The 19131-nt window shown below is 39.5% G+C and overlaps 1 protein-coding gene across 1 annotated transcript; it reads right to left on the bottom strand.

Annotated features, from left to right (window-relative positions):
* Positions 1-1961: 1961 nt before the first annotated feature.
* tm6sf2b (transmembrane 6 superfamily member 2b) lies at positions 1962-14824 on the bottom strand. Its single transcript, XM_023292533.3, has 11 exons — positions 14703-14824; positions 14344-14470; positions 12324-12427; positions 9528-9625; positions 8142-8245; positions 7514-7596; positions 6977-7101; positions 5384-5485; positions 4741-4833; positions 2950-3069; positions 1962-2312 (listed from the first exon to the last, which is right to left on the bottom strand). The coding sequence occupies exons 2-11, from the start codon at positions 14421-14423 to the stop codon at positions 2076-2078; spliced, it is 1146 nt and encodes a 381-aa protein (XP_023148301.1). The 5' UTR covers positions 14424-14470; positions 14703-14824; the 3' UTR covers positions 1962-2075.
* Between the last annotated feature and the right edge of the window lie 4307 nt (positions 14825-19131).

The raw sequence follows: 19131 nt of genomic DNA, 5'->3' as shown, positions 1-19131 counted from the left end.
GGAATTAAGTAGACAACTACCTATTTTATATACGCCACTAAACTGTAGCTGTGAAAAGATTTCAAGTTGCAGTTTTTAGATATGCTAAGCTATCTTCTGATTAATTCTTGTTTCTTTTTCAAACACACACACATTCACTCCAAAGTGCAGACCTTGTTATGCCATTCTCTGAGTGAACATATTACAAAGTTTCAGGTCCAATTTCCCGCTTTAATTCATGCTCCATCTGTGTTCACAAGCTCCAAATTGCTTCTCTTTCTGTGAGGTTGAACATGCAGAGGCAAGTTATTAAAGCTCATCTGGCTCAGTTTTATATGTTTGTATTTTTTGCAGTTGGATTTGTCTGTTATCTTCATGGCTGTTTGTCATCAGTCACTGTCATATTGCAAACTCTAAACTCGAACATGTTCATTAGTTTTTTTCATGACATACAGCAACAGAGGTGTAGAAACAAAAAGCGTGACAGGGAAACTTATGTTCACGGTGTCTGGAAGAATAAATTTAAAATATGCAGCGTAAAGTAAATCAGTGTGAGTGTCAGGTTGGAGTGTGAACAGAGTGACTGATTCCATATCAACACAGAACATGTGCTTGTATTTACAGACTGCAAACACAATGTCTACCTGTTAACTTTTGTTGTCTGGATGATGCTTTTCTTTCAACCAGCACACTTATTGAAAATCCCACCCCACATCACCTGGCAGCATGTGGTTCCAGTCTGTCCTGGAGACAAAATGTAATAGAAAGGTTCAAAAATCTGATGTGTTTTAATGCTCGTTTATCTCCTCATTTATCACCCAGGTGCGCAATAGAACAGTGAATAGGTTCAATGAATAATGAAGAAAGAAAAGGATATGCTGATCTTTAGCAGGAGCGTTTAACATATTCACCATTTAGCCTGTAAGCATCCTAATATTGCATGATCAGTCAGTAGGACAGCCAAGGACATCATCCACAGTTTTGAAGATGGCTGTTGGGAAGCCTCAAATTTGAAATTTACACCTCGGTTTTTGTATTTTTGGAAGTGATTGAGAACTCATGAGTGCTAAGCATACGCTGCTTTATCTTCTGTTTACTCTAAATGGGATCATATTTTACAAAATGAACATCCCAGTGTATTGAGGAGGATCTGAAAGTATTTATTGAGCCTATGAATGCACGAGCAAAGTGCTTCCAGAGTTAACAGATCAAGGGAGAATTAGGGTCATTTTCTCATGGACTTCTATACAATCTGACTTCTTTTTGTAATCAGAGGAAGAATGCATGTTTAAGGCACTTCTGAATTGACTTCTCTTTTCAAACTCCAAGGTTATGTCCATATTTTATGTACAATGTATTATCAAGAATTGGACACTAGAGGGAAAGTCAGAGGATCACCAAAGTTACTGCAATTCATCTAAAAGGGAGCACATATGTCCATTATAAATTCACAGGAATCCATCCAGTGCATGTAGCCATTGAGGCATTTCATTCACAAAAACAAATGTCAGTCTCATCGCTGCATTAAAGGAAAGCTCCAATTGTTTCTAATGTCCGTAAGTCTTATTCCCTGGTGGCCATGGATATGTGTACCAAATTTTGTGCCATTTCACTAACATCACGAACATCTCAACCAAATTTCATGACTATCCATCTGTAATTAGGAATTATTCCATTGAAAACCAACACTGACAACCTTGTGGTGGCACTCAACAAAAAATCAGTGAATCACCAAAATCAACAGGATTCTTCCTCTGGCCGCTACAAATGTCCAGGTCAAATTTCATTTTGGAATAAGAAACTAACTGACTACCGATGGGCTGACATTGCCATTCCTGCAGTCAACTTCCTGACATGGCTTAAGACATCCCTGTACAAAACAACTTCACAGACCAACCAACTGCATCACTCTTTATGCATAAAATGTCTGAGGCAGACAATTAAAAAAAAAAAAAACCAAAAAACTACAAAATCCAAAGATGTTGAGCAAAAGAATCTTGTATTTTGACATTTTGAAATAAGGCAGTTGAAATAAAACAGCTCTTGCCTCATCAGATTAATAGTTAACTCCAAAGGTCAGAGAAGGTTAAGAATGATCATTTCTCTTTGTACTTGGTGTCTTTCTCCTCACTGTTAGGCAAACCTGTCTGCCCGGGAAAGGGGGCGATCTTCAAGAAGAAGTAGGGGTCGCTGTGAACCCGCAGAGCCACCAGGATGGGAGTGACTGCATAGAGCAAGTTAGCTGCCAGCACCGTCCAGAAGGCATCATTTGGGATGCGGAACGGAGCCATGGTACGAGAGTGGAGAGACCCCCCGATGTGGGCCCACTGGCACTGGAAGGAGAACAAGGTAGAGATGACACTGATGCCATGAACAAGTACTGTATCTCTGTAGTGTCTCTGCTCACACTGATGACAGCCTAGCTGATGCCTCGATGTTTCTTCTGCAAATTCTCCAGAGGAAAAACTTGAAAGGTTACTTTGAGCCTTTTTTTTTCACAGTTATTAGTCAGCTAATCCCAACTCTCGTACAGAAAAAGCTCCTAACAAGGAAAGATAAACCGCTGCACAGGATATGTACAGACTTAAGGAGCTGGCTATTTAGAAGAAGGGGAGGGTGCAAGTCTGCAACCTCTTATGCAGCAAAACAAGGCTTTAATCATAGAGTTTCTCTCCTCATGGCTCCAATCTCTCTGTCAGATCAATACAGAAAGAAAGCACCACAAGCTTGTTTATCACAGCGAAAATGCTTCAAAGCATGAATGTGGTCCAGGTCATTATGAACAGGATGAAAGCTTACTACAAGGAGTTAATTGCAGTGACACGTGTCAGACCTCTTTTTGCTAAACATAAACTCCTGAGGAAAACTTTAATCAATTAGAGGCAGCAGTTTTCATGCAAACCCGCTTCAGTATGCGACAACTTAACTATGCATTTAGAGCAAGTTTCCTGTACATGTTTGTGGTGTTACCTGGATCACGGCTCCAGCGAAAAATATGGTCCAGTCTGACATCCAAGTGCACCCGGGTTTGAGGAGGCCGTAAACAAACGCACCCAGCAGAGGTAGTCCGTAAAAGAACAAGTGCAGCATCTAGAAAAACAAATGCAACACCATTATTATCATAATATTACTAAACCGAAATGCTTCTTTTACAGTTTGATCATTATCTGTACATTACAACACAAAAAGTTCTGCGTTTCCATAGTGACATACAGTCGGCGAGTTGTGGGTGTTTAATATAGTGTATGTGACTCTGCATTTAGTGCCTAACAGAGCTAAAAGACTCCTCCATCACCGTCAGTCGATGTTGTTGTTGAGCCCCGACCAACACTCCGGCAGACAATTAATACAGTACATCCTCATTCTCCTCTGGCCCACAACACACTTCACCTTACTCACTCTGAATACAGAAGAGGGCTACTTAGAGCTCAAAACGCAAGCACATCGACACTGTTTAATGCACTGCATAAAAGTAACGCTACTAGGATGGGAAAATATCACGAGTTTGTCTTTAAAATAAAGTAAAGCACTACAAGTATCAGCAGTAGAATGTAGATAAGTATCAAAACTGCTCAGCTCTGTTCCTTCCAGAGGATTAAATCAATGGCGTCACCTTAATCTACACACATTTAGCAATGTAGAGGAGTAACAAGTACATTATCTTCTGCTAAAGTATAAAGAAGTAAAATTACCCTTTATAATGAAGCCTTTCTAAACGCTTCTTAAGTACAACAGCGCAGAATTGTGCAGCTTTCCAGCTCGACACTCTCTGAAATATAAATTTGCACCCTCAGCACAAATTACCACTTCTACACAAGGGTCATTATGGAGACTGTCTTGACCTTCAACTTAAAATATTTGGTGCATGAAAGCCAGCTTCCCACTTTATAAAACCCCTCAAATTATACCAGAGAACGGTTTCTTTTCATTCTCGGTCTGAGGTCCAGATGAATTCTAATGAGTTCAGCTCAGGGCCTGAAAGCCAATCATATATGCCCTTCAGTCTTTTGTTGAAATGTCTTTTTAGTGCTGCCGGGGTAATCTGTCACATATCGTTCATCATCATCAATGAATGAAGAGGTCGGCGAGTGCAGAAACCGTGCAACGTCGTGCAACAAACCAAAGTTCATTTCATTTCTTCACTCCCACACACACATACACACAAATTTGCAAACATTGCAAGCTGAGACATACTTTCACATGCTGCACACACACCCTCCTCTCGCCCAGTGAGATGCTGATGGGGGGCTTTGGGCGAGGGATTAGCTTATCAACTTCTCAGCATGCGGTTCGTCTGTCTGATCAATGACTCGCAATTGTGCCTGGACTGCAGCCCCGACAAGGTCTTTGGATAACCTATTGACAGAGCCGTGTTCGCCCAACAAAACACAACAAAACCCACAGTCGAGCGAGGTCACAGGAAGAAAATAGAGGGGGAAGCAAGACCAAGTGCCAGTCACAGTAATAATCTGTTATCCATCTTAAGCAAATGAAAGAGGGAGACAAAGATGCGCTGGCCTCTCTACCCACGCTCATTGTTGCTGTAATGATGAGAAATGATTCTGTAATCAACCGCGAGCTCAAAGAGTTGAGGAGATAAGGGCAAGCATTCAGCAGGCTCAAAGTGAAATCCATGAAAGCAGAGGTCCATTATGTGGCTTGTTATTTAAAACAGGCTGGAGAGGAGCTTTCAGGTCAGCCACACTGAGCTGGAGATTTTCCTCTTTCTGTAGAGACCGAAAGAGGAAAATAAAGGCTCACCATGACTCTGGGGTAGCCCACGGGATCCTTCAGGTAGGGCTCATATTGCTTCAGGTATATGGAACAGGCTTCAAGTGGAGAGTCCAGAGCCACCTACAGAGAGTGGACAAAATAACTGAAATGCAACATAGTGCAGTTCATTCTGACAACACGACAAACTACCACCCCACATTACCATAGACTGGAACGTCTCTCTGACCCTGTCACATTGGGAAATATGTTTATTTGCTTTCTGGCTGAGAGTCACATGAGATACAATTTTTATGTTTGTGCAGTAAACAGTAAGCCGCCTCCAGCATCCAATAAGCTTATTTTACAGTAGGAATATGATCCAACTCAGGGCATAAAAGTAAATAGTAGTATTTCTCACTATATGAAATTCCCAGTAATTCTCCTTTATTTGAATATCAAAGTTGTAGCGTAGTGATTCACAGTTTATCATTGTCCTCCTATGTAAAACCAGATCATTTTAGAGAATAAACATGTACCATTTCTACATGGCTCAATAAGTTGAATGCATTCTCAACAATATAAAACAAACTACTCTGTACAACCAATACTTCAGCCCATATGACTGCTAAATACACCATTCAAACCCTGCCTGAAACTCTGTCCATAAACACTGTGAATGTGATTCACTCACCAAACCTCTGAGGGTGGTGAAGGCCATGGAAGCCAACAGGAGCACTACCAGGATCAGGTCCAAGGGCCGCCAGATCAGCTTCATGCTCTGAGCTTGCTGAGCCTGTGGTGAGATGTCAACATAATGTACAGAACAGAGCTGGTGAATCAAGATTTCATTGTAGAAGTAATAAATGTGTGAATGAGGCTTCTCTCTCCAGGTTGCCATACTTGTTACATCTGCATTTTCTAATTCTGTAGCCACTTAAGTGAACTGGAAACAAACTATACTCACAGCACTGACTCATTGCAGCCATTTAAGCTGATACAGTGTTAACCTGACAAATGCAAATCCAATATTCACTTTTCCTTTAGCTCTATTTTGCTGCTCATTTCTGAGGAAATTATCTGTCTCGTTAGGAGGTTAATGCTCACCTATTAGTTTCACACATTGTCTGACTGCTGTTAGAGCTTTTTTGTTAAAGACGGTGCCTGTTGCCCCAAAAGGTGTTGGACTCCACCAGAGTTGCCCCTTTTCTCCGATCCTGTTTGTATTAATCATGGGCACGATTTCAACACACAGCAAGAGTGAGGCGATTCAGATTCAAGTCGTTGCATTATGCAGATGATGTAGTTCTGCTGGCTTCATAAGGCCTTGACCTTCAGCGTGCACTGAGGTGGTTTGCAGTCAAGTGTAAAGTGGCAACAATGAGAGTCAGCAACTCCAAGTCTGAGGTCGTGGTTCTCTGCCTGAAGCTGGTGCAAAGCTCCCTTTGGATTGGTAGTGAGTTGTTTCCCAAAGGAATGGAGTTTAAGTAAAGAAAATGGAGATGGGCAGATAAATTGTTGCAGGGTCAGTACTATTGTGGACTGCCATGGTCAAGAGGAAGCTGAGCTGGAAGGCAAAATTCTCAATTTACCAGTCAATCTACGTTCCAATGATTATCTATGGTCAGGAGCTCTGAGTTGTAAACAGCAGCAGTAGAACTCAGTTTTATCTTTAGGGTATCTGAGCTGAGTCAGAAGCTCGGAGTAGGAAAAAGGAATTGCTGCTCCTTCACATCAAAAGAATCTAGCAGAAGGGTTTAGGGCATCTGATTAGGGTTTACAGCCACCCAGTGGTAGACCTAGGGTTTATATATCTCATCTGGCCTGGGAACTGGGATCTCTCAGGATGGAAACTGCAAAATGTTGCATGAACCACCCTAAGTCTCGAACATAACAGTCATCTATTTGATACATGAATTCTGTGCTTGAGACTGATCCATTCCTGTATTATTACAGTTCCAGTTGACTCAGGACAGATACAAGATAATGTGGCAGAAAGAGAAAGTAGCAGTTAAATCATACTACTATGACACTCCCTACACTAATGTAAATAACAGCAACTCATCTTTGTTGGTCTGGATTGCATTTGTCTGGACTGGAATGGATATAACACAGATTAGACACATCCAGCAAACCCTGCACCTCTAAATCCCTCCACATTCATAAGATAAGATAAGATAAAGATAAAGTTCTTTATTTCTCCCCACTCCAGGGGAAATTTACATTGTTACAGCAGCTTTATTTACAATATCATATCAAAGTCTGATCACTCATGCGTTAGACTTACATTATATCCACCGATTAGTGGTCTGTCCTTGGGCCTTGTGAAGAGAGAGATGGCTCCCCACACAGGCATCAAAAGGAAGAGAAAATTGAGCCAGAAGGCCGGACGGATCTCTGACCCATATTTACCTTCCAGACAGAGAAAGAATGATACTTTTATCAGCTTGCATTCCATCACACAGACACTCGCTGTAAACATCTAGGTAATTAAACTTCCCATTAAAACCTCCGTGGGACACTTGAGGCAAAAACATACAGTGCAGTGTGTCTGTGATGACACAACAGAGACAACAACATGCTGCCTGCAGACGAGTTTGATCTTGTGACACATATGTATGTGGTTTGAAATGCCAACAACAGATGCTTAAAGTCTGCTTTCTGCTTTGTTCTGTGGCTTGTGACGGCAGGCGGATCACGGAGCGCGAGTGTTTTGTTGGCAGCCTGAACTGTGATACTGATGCTACACGGCAGGGCAGATGTTCACTTGATTAAAGCTTGTCATCATGGGACCGGTGAAAGGGGGATTGAAGATGAGGCTCACCTGCCACTATTCCAGCAATAAACACGCTCATATTGGCGCACAAAGAGCCGGCCCAGAACAAGCCCAGCGTACGGTAGGCTTTCCTTGGAGAGAGACAAAATAGCAAGATGTCAGTCGAGATACAAAGTAATATGATAAAATTCAAGCTGCTGCTTAGCTAAAATAAATGTTGACCTTCTTCCACATCTGTCCCACACATAACGCAAAGCCATTCCATACAAATTTCTTCACTCATAAAAATAGGCGGATATTGTTTAAAAGAGGATTTAATTTCCGTGAATGCTTGCACCCCAAGGCAGCGCTCGCTCTGAACTCTTGAACTCGCTGACTGCACTTTTATGACCAACTTGCTGTCTTTTTCTTGAAAAACGCGGCTTTATTCAGGCTATTGTGTGGGTTTTATGTGACAAATGCACTCCATGAATCTCAGAGGTGAAACTCTTGATTTGCTCAACTAATATTTTATTCAGAACAGCTCAAATACAAGACAATAATCGGACTGAAGCTGTAGAAAATTTTAATCTTTGGGCTGCAATGTGTTCCTGCTAGATTTAGCTTCCACAGACTCACACTCTTGTTTGCTGATTTGGAAAAGGCACTGCAGATTTCTTGAACTGACTTCACCTACCTGTCTGTTATCCTGCTGATCATCACCAGATACAAGATAAAGTGAGCTATTCCATCCCAGTAGCACATCATGATGGCATATGATGTCCCCAGGTAGGGTTCTCCCTGAAACAGACATTTTGTGAATCCTTACAATACAGTATAGAGCTAATGGCACACATACGCCTAAGATGACTATCAAGTGAGAAAAAACTCACTGATAATACACAAGCACAAACACCACCACATAGAACACTACATTTTTAAACTCAGAAACCATATAAAATTACTCTATTCCAAGTAAATTATGCTTTAAAATGATGTTGATTTGTGTTCTGTGTGTTTAGCTTGATGAATGTAGCAGTTAGGCTTGAAACTTCTCCACTATTGCTCATACAATCTTTACTTTCTAGCAAGCAAGAAACTTTCCTGCAGCATTGGCTAGCACTGCCTACAAGTTCTAATAATGCATTGAAACAAAAACTTTTTCATCTACTTTTCAAAGAATGTTTTAAGGACATTCACATCTAATAACGTTCTTATGAGGTTAAAGTTAATTAAGACACATTATAATTGCAACATTCAGGGTTTATTTGGAACATGTTGTCAGATTATGCCACGTGATAACAAAGAAGAATGTTCTCAAAAAAAACAATAAAAAAGATTTCCAAAATGTTATTGAGGCATCAGATGACTGAATATTGTTATATTGTTTTTACAAATTGTTAATGAAATATAATACATTGAATCAAGTCAAGTTAAGATAAGATAAAACTTTATTAATCCTTAAGGAAATTGTTGTGCCAGATATTGATCAGAAAAACTAAATGCCATCACATAAGAAATGCAGTGCCTAAAAAGTAGAAAAGCAATAAGATATCAGTATAACATAATATTGAAATGAAATTAGTAAGCTAAAATAAGGCTACAATAGAACAGTAAAAAATCATTATGACAGTTATACTAAGCTAATAAATATTATCACACATGAAATTGAAGTATTGCAGCTGAAAATAAGATGAAAATGAAATGGTGCTCATTACACTGACAGTGTTGCACATGAAAATTAAATATTGTACATTGAATCAAAATGTTGCAAATGAAAATGAAATGCTACAATGCTGCATGCAGTATTATGAGGATGTTGTTGAGTTTACGTTACAGACCATTCTCACAATGTTATATGATGATGAACAAAGAGTGGACGTTCTCAGTGAGGCATTCAGGAGAATGTCTTTAGAGAATTTCATCCTGTCTTTAAGAAGAAGATTCTGGAAACTTAGAAATAAAAATTCCCACTGGCAACATTAGTAAACCTTTGCAAAACTTTCTTAGAACATTGAGACAAAAAATGTTTTAAGTAGTGTTATAATTGTTAGTAATTCAAATGTGAGAATAAGACACCTACTGTCTTCTGGTAAAACTCCATAAAGCCAGAAATGATGCCATCATATTCCAAGGCACTCGTCAGGTCAATGATACAAGTAAAACAAAATTCAGCAAAAACTGTAAATGACAGAAAATATTATTTTCAGAACATTTCAGTATACTTCAGTATATGTGCAAAAAAACATCCAGTCAACCTACTTCTTTCAAGTCCTTTTATTCACTGCTTTTGAGTTGAAAATATTTCCCCTCATCTGGCTAGTCACTGATTTATGGGACAGCATGGGGGAGAAAATTAAGTCTTGAGCAGTGAGTTAGACTGGAGGCACACTTAAATCAACGGCCTTAATCTATCCACAGGTTAGGAGTGCAGCAGAGCTGAAAGGCCTCATCCAGCAGAGTGAATGAACTGTGAGGAACTGAACAAATGCACGACTGACATGTGGGCTTTAGTAACAGTGTAAACTAAAGAAACCTGACCACAGTTGCTGTAGAGTCTTTTATCAAATATTCTACTCCCTGCGAGGTATTTCAGAGAAAATGCGATTAAAAAATGTTAAGACCTACACTCCAGTACTAAATTGACGGAACCACTGTGCCTTTTATGCAGTACATGCAGTGATTATACAGCAGTAACCCCCTGTCCAGATGTCCAGGCTTTCTCCACATGTGACTGGATTACTAAAGAATGGACTTTAGGTGTGATCTAATAGACTTGGAAAGGGTGTGATTGTGGATGCCACTGAGCATCAGCGTGATTTTCAGTAGAGACACTGGATGGCACAGAGCATAGCAAGCAAACTGCCGTTCAGCAGCACAGCACAGGCGCTACCATACAGTCTAACAACCAACTTGATCGCATGCAGAGTGCCCCAAAGTAAACCGCTGAGGGTTCGTGCGGACTGAACTGTTGACAACTGGAATAAACTGGTTTGGACTCATTAATCCAGGTATCAAATGCACAGTGCACATTCATGACAGCAGCCTCAGCACATGGCATCAGAACCCTCACGCATGGCTACAGTCACACACACTGAATGGGACATTAAACAGGACGTTAAATATGCACACACTGACTCTATAAATACAGCATAATGGATGCACCATGTCCTGGGTTTTACATTTGAAATGTACTTTCCGTGCAATATGTTTTTATGTTTTTGGTACAATTACAAGGGAATGGTGGGATGCAGGAGTGTGTTGTGCATGTGTGTGGGTGTGTGGTTTACTTTTAGAGTCTTAACTGTTATTTTATATACATATACAGCTTTTACATGGTATTTAAAAACTCTTTTTACTACTCTTCTGCACAAATGAGGACTCCACTTTCAATTTTGATTTTTATATATATATATATATATATATATATACAATGACAGAAATTATATATTAATATTGATATATATTTTATATATATATATATATATATATATATATATATATATATATATATATATATATATATATATATATATATACAACTTTTAATGTGTGTGTTTTTAATATAACACATATAACAATAAAACCATGTTCTGAAAGGAGTAAGTCCATCTTGTGGATATTATAGTTGTTTGAAATAGATCTTGCAGGTAATTTTTTTACTCAAAAAAAAATTCAAAAGGATGAATTTTATTTCTAACAGTATTTTTACAGAGTGGTGTTGCAACTTTTATTTATCTAAGAGATTCTTGCATACTCTTCCTGGACAGCAGCCTTTTCAAACACCACTGGGATGAACCGAAACAGAGCACCCATAAAAGGAGCGTTTTCTTGTCCATGAATTTTGGAAATTGGAAAAAAGGCTACATGTCTGCATCAACAATTTACAATGAAAATCTGTTCCTGGGGAACAGTTGTAAAAACCATTACATGGATTTACAACATTTAATGTTCAAAAGAATGTCCCAATCTTGTGAAACAGGCATCTATGTGGAGATATCATGGTTACAACCATCGTATCACATCCTTCCTATCGGTTCTTCACATATTACATGCACACACACATGTTTCGTCCCTCCTGTGTGTCTCTGTAATCCTCATGACCACTAGGTTTATCTCTGACATCTAACAGGTGAGCTAGCAGGAGGGGATTATGGCTCTCTATCAGTGGAGAAGAGCCGGCCACCTTTGCCCTCATTGTTGTGCTTCTTCTACCCAACGCTAGCATTGCCTTGGGCACCGGCTACCAATATATCACCTTGTTTCTGTCCCACTAGCATCGCCCCTGGCATCAGCTGCACGGATCCGTTTACAGGGAAGCCCTTGGCGAGATATGGAGCATAGTTTGACCAATAGTGATAGCACAGCGGGGCACAATATGGCACCAATCAGTGTAGAAAAAGCTTAATTAAAGCATGTGTGAAAGATGCAAAGGCCTGCTACTGTCACACAGGGAAACTGAATACAAATGTCTTAAACCTATTCAGACTAAGTTAGTGTGTGACTGTAGAGTTGAGGCTTATATTAGCATTAATTTAAAGTCAATTGTGGTCTCAAAAGTAGAGCTAAAAGGTAAAATGAGAGCCATAAAGGCCCTCAGTATGCACTGGGGGTGGGTCAGTCATGCCTTAGAAAAGTCTTGTTAAGCCTGAGCCTGATCAGTCTAAGCAGCTTTCAACATATCCAGCATAATCACATCGAGCACAATTCATGTTTTCTCTCTAATACGGTGAGCAGCTGGTTAAAGTTCTAGAAATCCTTTTATGAGAGTTGAAATCAGCTCCCGCACAATGCATAGTCGTCATGAACCTCTCATAATCGCTGTATTTGGAAATATATTGCAAGCAAGTTGGGAAATATGCATATTTGTGTTGATTACCAAAGAATAAGATGTCTTTGGGAGGATTGCCACGAGTGATGAGGAAGTAGAACAGAAACACGATCACCAGCACAGCGACACCGATCTCCAGGATCACATAAGGCCTGTTGAAACAGAGAAATCTAAGTGTTATCTAAGAAAACAATAACATATTGTCAGTATTTTGCACAGAGTCTCACTGCTGACACTCTGCACTTTGAGATAGCAATCTCTCTCTGATTTTCTGCTTCATTCTCTTTACTAATTAGTTTCTCCTGTGGAAGTTATGCCGGTGATAAATTAGTAAATGATGACGAATGGGAAGTCAGAGAGAGTAATAATCACGCAACAACCGTAGTTAGCACGGGGAGATATAATGCAGAAGTGTGAGGGGGAAATTCTCTATGATAGATGCTCTGCACCCAGAAAGAGCAAAAGCACTGCTGGTGTTTGTGAGCCTGGAGATTTGAGGGGAGATGATAGTGTCACATTGAATTTACTGATCTCCAAAGTACAAGTGGTAGCTTCGTATTTAATCCCGAGCTTTTAAAATATATTGATGAGTCCAGAGCATCATGGGCTCTTGACATTTGGCAAGAAAATTCTCCTTCTGTGCTGCTGATAAAACTCTCGCAGTTTAAAATTCACTTGTCAGAAAGATTATTTCAGATATTGTTGAATTATTGGGGTGGTGCTTGCAGTGGAGAGCTTGTTTTTCAGTAGATAATGTCATTAAAAGCTTAAATTAGCTCACTAGTGTGGTTAAATCTGACTCTGACTCTTGGACAAAGTTGCAGAGTGATGATCAAAAATTCTACGGTACACAGGAGAAACTTCCCCTTCTGGATCTGCTATATTGTACCTCTCATAATGCAGTGGTAGTGAGCCTATAGTAGGTTTAAAAGCACAGCTTTACAAAGCTTTAATCAATCATGGACAGAGGTGTGGGAAGCAGCAAGGTAAGGCCATGTTAGTTCAGCACTGCCCTCCATGTTTACTGGTCAAAAGTACCACTGCTTCACACTGGAAAAGATTAATGCGCTCAAGGTATCTCCTCGTAAACAACATTACATCCTCAGAAAACTCACAGAGTGTGCTCACAGAAGGAAAACAAATGCTGGGAGAGCAAAGGCAGGCTCCCTTGCTGCCTCTCCAATTCACCAGTACAGGAAGATTTATGCACACAATACTGTTTGTTTGCAGAGTGGAAGAGCATGAGGCATACTGTATGTCAAGAGCAATTTATCAAACTCTTCGGTGCAGTCTGTATTGATTGTGAATGGCCACACATATATATATTTCTTTACCACATATGGTGTGAGAAAAAAGTGCGAGGGGGGAGTGCAACATGTATTTCACCACAGGCTTTGTTTGTTCAACCTAAAGCATCTGCAGTGTGCAACTGTTAAGTGTTGACTACAGCACAGCCTATAGCAGTATCCCAACACTCGGGTAAAGAAAAGATAAGACTTGAATTTGAAAATTATCCCTTATAGCTCAGGAAAGCAATTATCTCCAACATCATATCACATTTTCTCTACAAATTCTGTTCACATTGCCATCTTTTTCCTTCGTATTCATATTCTTGCTCCTCCAAGAAATGTCATATTTAATCATTTAAGAGTTTACACAACTGGCAAGTACATTCTTAAAATGGATCTCATTAATTGGCAGTGTTGAACATGATCAAGGACTTATGAGGTAGATTCTGTGATTACAGACTGTAATAAACCAGGAGTTTTAAGCTTACAGAGTCCTCTAGTGGTGGTAAAAATGTACTGCGATAACACTGGAACGATCACCTGAAGTTACATTCGTGCAAATCTATGCTTTTTTTTTTGATTGCATATAATAAATGTTGGATTTTTAACAAATGCATCTGCTGTGAGATTATAATATTGTTGGATACAGCACACCGCAATGATTTTATAGCCAAAATTTGTAGCTTCACCCTTTTTAAAACATTTATAAGTTAGGATATACACAGAATATAGATTGAATGCATCAAAGTAATAAGAAATAAGTAAATGTAATGACTTACTCTTGGAACTCTGGAGTGGTGTTCATGGCATAAAGAACACCAAGGGCAGAAAATGAAAATAAAAAGACTAAAGTCTCCATTTTGTCAAAAACTGTTCAGCCTCCTCCCTGCAGGATCTAAAGCAAATCTGAAAATATAATGCAGTTACAAGTCAACAATATTCTCTTCCAGCAATAGGAAGAATGGAAATACTTGATAATGTGAATGTTAAAATAATGCCAGGACATTTGAACGTTCATGAAAACTGAAATAAAGTGAGATTAAGTAAAATATATAGAGAGATAAATGCCATTAAATACAATCCAGAAAGAAATCTGATCTTCTGTATAGAATGGAGTAGAAGCAGAGCAGGCTCTTACCGTCTGGCTACCCTTTCGGTGGATTAATCAAATTCTGGCTGGCCGGTGGCAGACATGGCCTTTACTGGGGAAATAATGAAGGGGCAACAAAGAAGCTTTTGGGGGAAAGTTATGCAATTTGGTTTTGTCAGAGATTTACATAAGTCGTATTACAGAAAAGGCCTACATTCCATTTTACGCCCCCCATACTTTCAAGTTATACTGATTAATGTTCTGTGGCGTAATAAATGCAGTCTTTTGCGAAATGTGCACGTTCAATGCTGTCTATTATATACTCTCACAGACTAGCAATGTTGCATGACTGGTATTTTGTGGGGTCTGTTCCACCAGGCAAAAGTTATGAACCCTTTCTGGTTTAAAATGTATGAAAATGTCCAGACATTAAAGGACGTATTTGCATTTGGAATGATGAAAAATATCCCAACAAATGCAGCTGGGCTAACTTTAGAGAACTGAAAATGACCTTGAGTTTGAATTTTGTAACAGACACAGTTTTGCATTTCTACTAATCTGGTATTATACGGGAAAGGAAGTGTCTTTGTCGTCTCTTTTGACATGTGCTGAACTGAGAGTGCATGTACTGCATTACTAGTGCAAAACCAACTTGCTCACAATGAGTCACGATGAACAACAGCTGAACATGCAAGAAACAGAAAGTGTGAGAGAACAGTTGTACCATTCCTGTATTTCTTTTAAGAGCAGAACTGTTGCACACCATTAATCTGTGACATACTGTAGCTGGCAGCGAAGACTTTACCGGAGGAATATTTCTGCAGTGCTGTTTCCTACTAATGATCAGAATTGCTCAATGGGGACAAATCCTGGCTGTGCCTGAGTGCCATGGCTCTGGTTTATGTGCTCAGACTCTGTGGCAAAAGCACTGGAGGCTTTTGAGGTCTCAAATAGACTTCAAAATCCAGCTCACATCAAAACAAGTGTTTGCAGAAAATTTCCAGTAGGGTGTGCCAAATGCTTTAAAAAAACTATGAGTGTGTGTCAACTTGTAAGTAAAAGCCGTGGAACTACAGTTAAATTACAATATGATACAATAAACCTTCCTTAATTCCACATTGGGGAAATTTGAATTATTACCGCTGCAAAGGAGATAGTGAAACATTTAAGAAATATCAGTAGGATAATAACCCAAAAATATACATAAAAATAAGCCAAAAAATATACCTTACATCTACAAGTACTAGTTTAAATTGTCCAAATTCCTCAAATTTAAGCTTTTTTTATAACATGAATGGACTGCAAATTTGTTGTGGCTTCACAAAGGTTTTCTTTTTATTCAATAGATGAAATTGTTAAAATCAAGTTTAAAACAATAAATATAATTCTAAAATTTGATATAGTTTGCGACAATTAACACAAAAAAGGAATTAGTTCAGTAATTTTGCATTCATTTATTTGTTAAATAAGTACTACCTTGTATAATTACACAAGTTTTCACAACAACGTTAAATTAATGTGTTTTCATGGTGAGTGTATAATGTTTCTAAGCATTGGTTATCTGTCAAAGCACTGCTTTCATCATAATCTTTTTAGCTATGTATGCATGTATCTCTCTATCTGTAGTGTACATTTATTGTTTTAACAGATGAACATAAACTTCATGAAACATTAAAAAGGCCAAAAATACACACAATCTGTGTCAATTAAATTCACATTTAATAACTCATGGTGAGCTGATTGGGTTCATTTGTAGCAGTGCCTAACTACGATTCTAGTCTTACATTTGGTTCACAAAATGGTACTTGTTTTTTGTTTGTCTTTTTACAAACGATGCAAAGTTTAGATTGTCCAAATTCCACTGGATGTGGAAATAACAATATTGCATATATCAGTGGTATTACACAGATTCTTTCATAAGTAGAAATTTAGTTTAAAAAGTTGTTTTTATTAAAGATTGCTATATTAGCAGAATTTTCTCCAAATATTATGTTACAAATTGGTATATCACAAGTCTCTGCTGTTATTGTGTTAATGAACTCTAAAACAGTGAAGCTGCAGAGTAATAAATGATGAGCTAACGTGCATTAAAGGTGTGATCAGGATGCATTTAACCTGCTTTTACAGTCTGCATCATCAACCACCACCTTGCTGACAAAGGACAGTATTACAATATTCAACAACGAGAACAAGCACAATCTTGTCTGCATCTTTCGCAAACACTATCTTAAATTTGAGCACACAGACACACACACACACACACACACACACACACACACACACACACACACACACACACACACACACACACACACCCTTTACTTCCCACCACCCTCCATTGTTGGGAAAAGAGGGGACTGGTATACCAGGAAAGCAGTGGCAGTGTGTGTTTGCTGGAAACAACTGGAGCTCTTCCAGCTCCTGTCGTTCAATAACGTAGAATGGACAGATGGATGCCAAAACCAGACAGCGACCTGCAGGAGGAAGATGAGCATGTACTCCATTTAACATCTAAGATCAAACGCACATTTGTACAATAAGTGTCTGCGGGGAAATAGTCTGATGGATTTTCTAGAATGAAATAAAAGAAGCATGAAATGAGGATCATGCACATCATCTGTCATACAGATAAACGAAACAACACTACAATCTATACGTAGTTCAATGGAAAAGGTTTCTGTGGTTTGCCTTTATTTTCCTTTATTATTTTAAAAACTTATTCTAACTTTTTAAGGCATTTTTAGGGTCCGAGCACCACGAAGTGGTGCGAGGAACCTATTGAAACCCTAGGAATTATTATTATTATTATACTTTCTTCGTCCACCTCCAAATCGGCCTTTTTGACGCCCTAAACATTCACGAAAACGCATGAAAATCGCCACACACATCAGGACCAGCGAAAAATTTGATATTTTCGGGGAATGGCACGCGTGCGTGCCAAAATGGCTCTATAGCGCCCCCTAGAAAATTAAGAAAATTCAGCCCCCGGACAGTGTTTGACCTAGACTTCTGAAATTGGGTACACATATGTAACTCATCAAGACGCACAAAAAAGCCTCTTGCATCATTACCCATAATGCAACAGGAAGTCGGCCATTTTGAATTATGAGTCATGTTTTGGACAATTTTGTGTCATTTTTGGACATTTTTTAAAATCTATAAACTCAAACAGCGTAACTCCAAGAGAGCTGAAATTTGGCCAGGATGTACTCCAATCACGGGTGATCAAAAGTTATCAAAACGCTCCGCAAAAGTCTGAAGGCGTGGAAATGGCGAGCCACGGAATGCGGCCATTTTGAAATATGATTCATATTTTGGACATTTTGTCATTTTTGGACATTTTAAAAAGCTATTAACTCAAACACCGTAACCACGAGAGAGCTCAAATTTGGTCAGGATGGACACCAGTCATGGTTGATCAAAGCTTATCAAAATACTCTGCAACAGTCTGACGGTGTGGCCATGGTGACCAGCAGAATGCGGCCGTTTTGGATGTCTCGCCATGAAACAGGAAGTGCTGTCTAACTAGCCTGGACATGCATCAATCTGCCTCAAACTTTACATGTGTGATCAGAGTCCAGCCCTAATCACATCCATAGGTCGATATAGACTCACTGTCATAGCACCACCTGGCGGCCATTTTGAATTTCTCGCCATGAAACAGGAAGTCATGTCTAACTAGCCTGTACATGCTCCAATTTGTCTGAAATTTTACATGTATGATCAGAGTCCGGCCCTAATCACATCTTTGTGGCACTTGGTGGCCATTTTGGATTCCTCGCCATTAAACAGGAAGTGCTGTCTTACTAGCCTGTACATGCTCCAATTTGTCTGAAATTTTACATGTATGATCAGAGTCCAGCCCTAATCACATCTTTGTGCCACTTGGCGGCCATTTTGGATTTCTCGCCATGAAACAGGAAGTGCTGTGTAACCAGCCTGTACATGCTCCAATCTGCCTGAAATTTTACATGTATGATCAGAGTCCGGCCCTAATCACATCTTTGCACCACTTGGCGGCCATTTTGGATTTCTCGCCATGAAACAGGAAGTGCTGTGTAAGTAGCCTGTACATGCTCCAATCTGCCTGAAACTTTACTCTCTCAGTTGCAGCGCCTCCTGGTGGATATGCGTGGGCCAGTCGGGCCGCTCGGATGCGAGGACCCGTCCAACGCTGCTTGCAGCTTTTATTGGTTTAGTGGTTGGAAGTCAATAAAACATTAGCGTCAGTCAAATTGAATGCGTCAGTGGATGGAAGTGGTGGTTGCCTTGTGCTGCTCTTCACTTCACTGCAGCTCCATGGCTCCATCTGCTGGACGGACAGAAGTGCAGCAGCTGATGGCAGCTTCTTTGACCTCACGCTGCTGTCAGACCCCAGATTAGGGTTTATTTCAGATATATATAATAGAAAATAGTAATTAAAAAATAAGCTGATGTTGTATTTTTGCAGCAGTGAGTTTTACAGGGTTAAGAGCAA

This window comes from Amphiprion ocellaris, chromosome 2 (genome assembly GCF_022539595.1).
Source record: "Amphiprion ocellaris isolate individual 3 ecotype Okinawa chromosome 2, ASM2253959v1, whole genome shotgun sequence".
In the NCBI taxonomy this organism is placed as follows: domain Eukaryota; kingdom Metazoa; phylum Chordata; class Actinopteri; family Pomacentridae; genus Amphiprion; species Amphiprion ocellaris.
The sequence above is the reverse complement of the archived record's forward strand: the minus strand, read 5'-3'. Positions and strand labels throughout refer to the sequence as shown.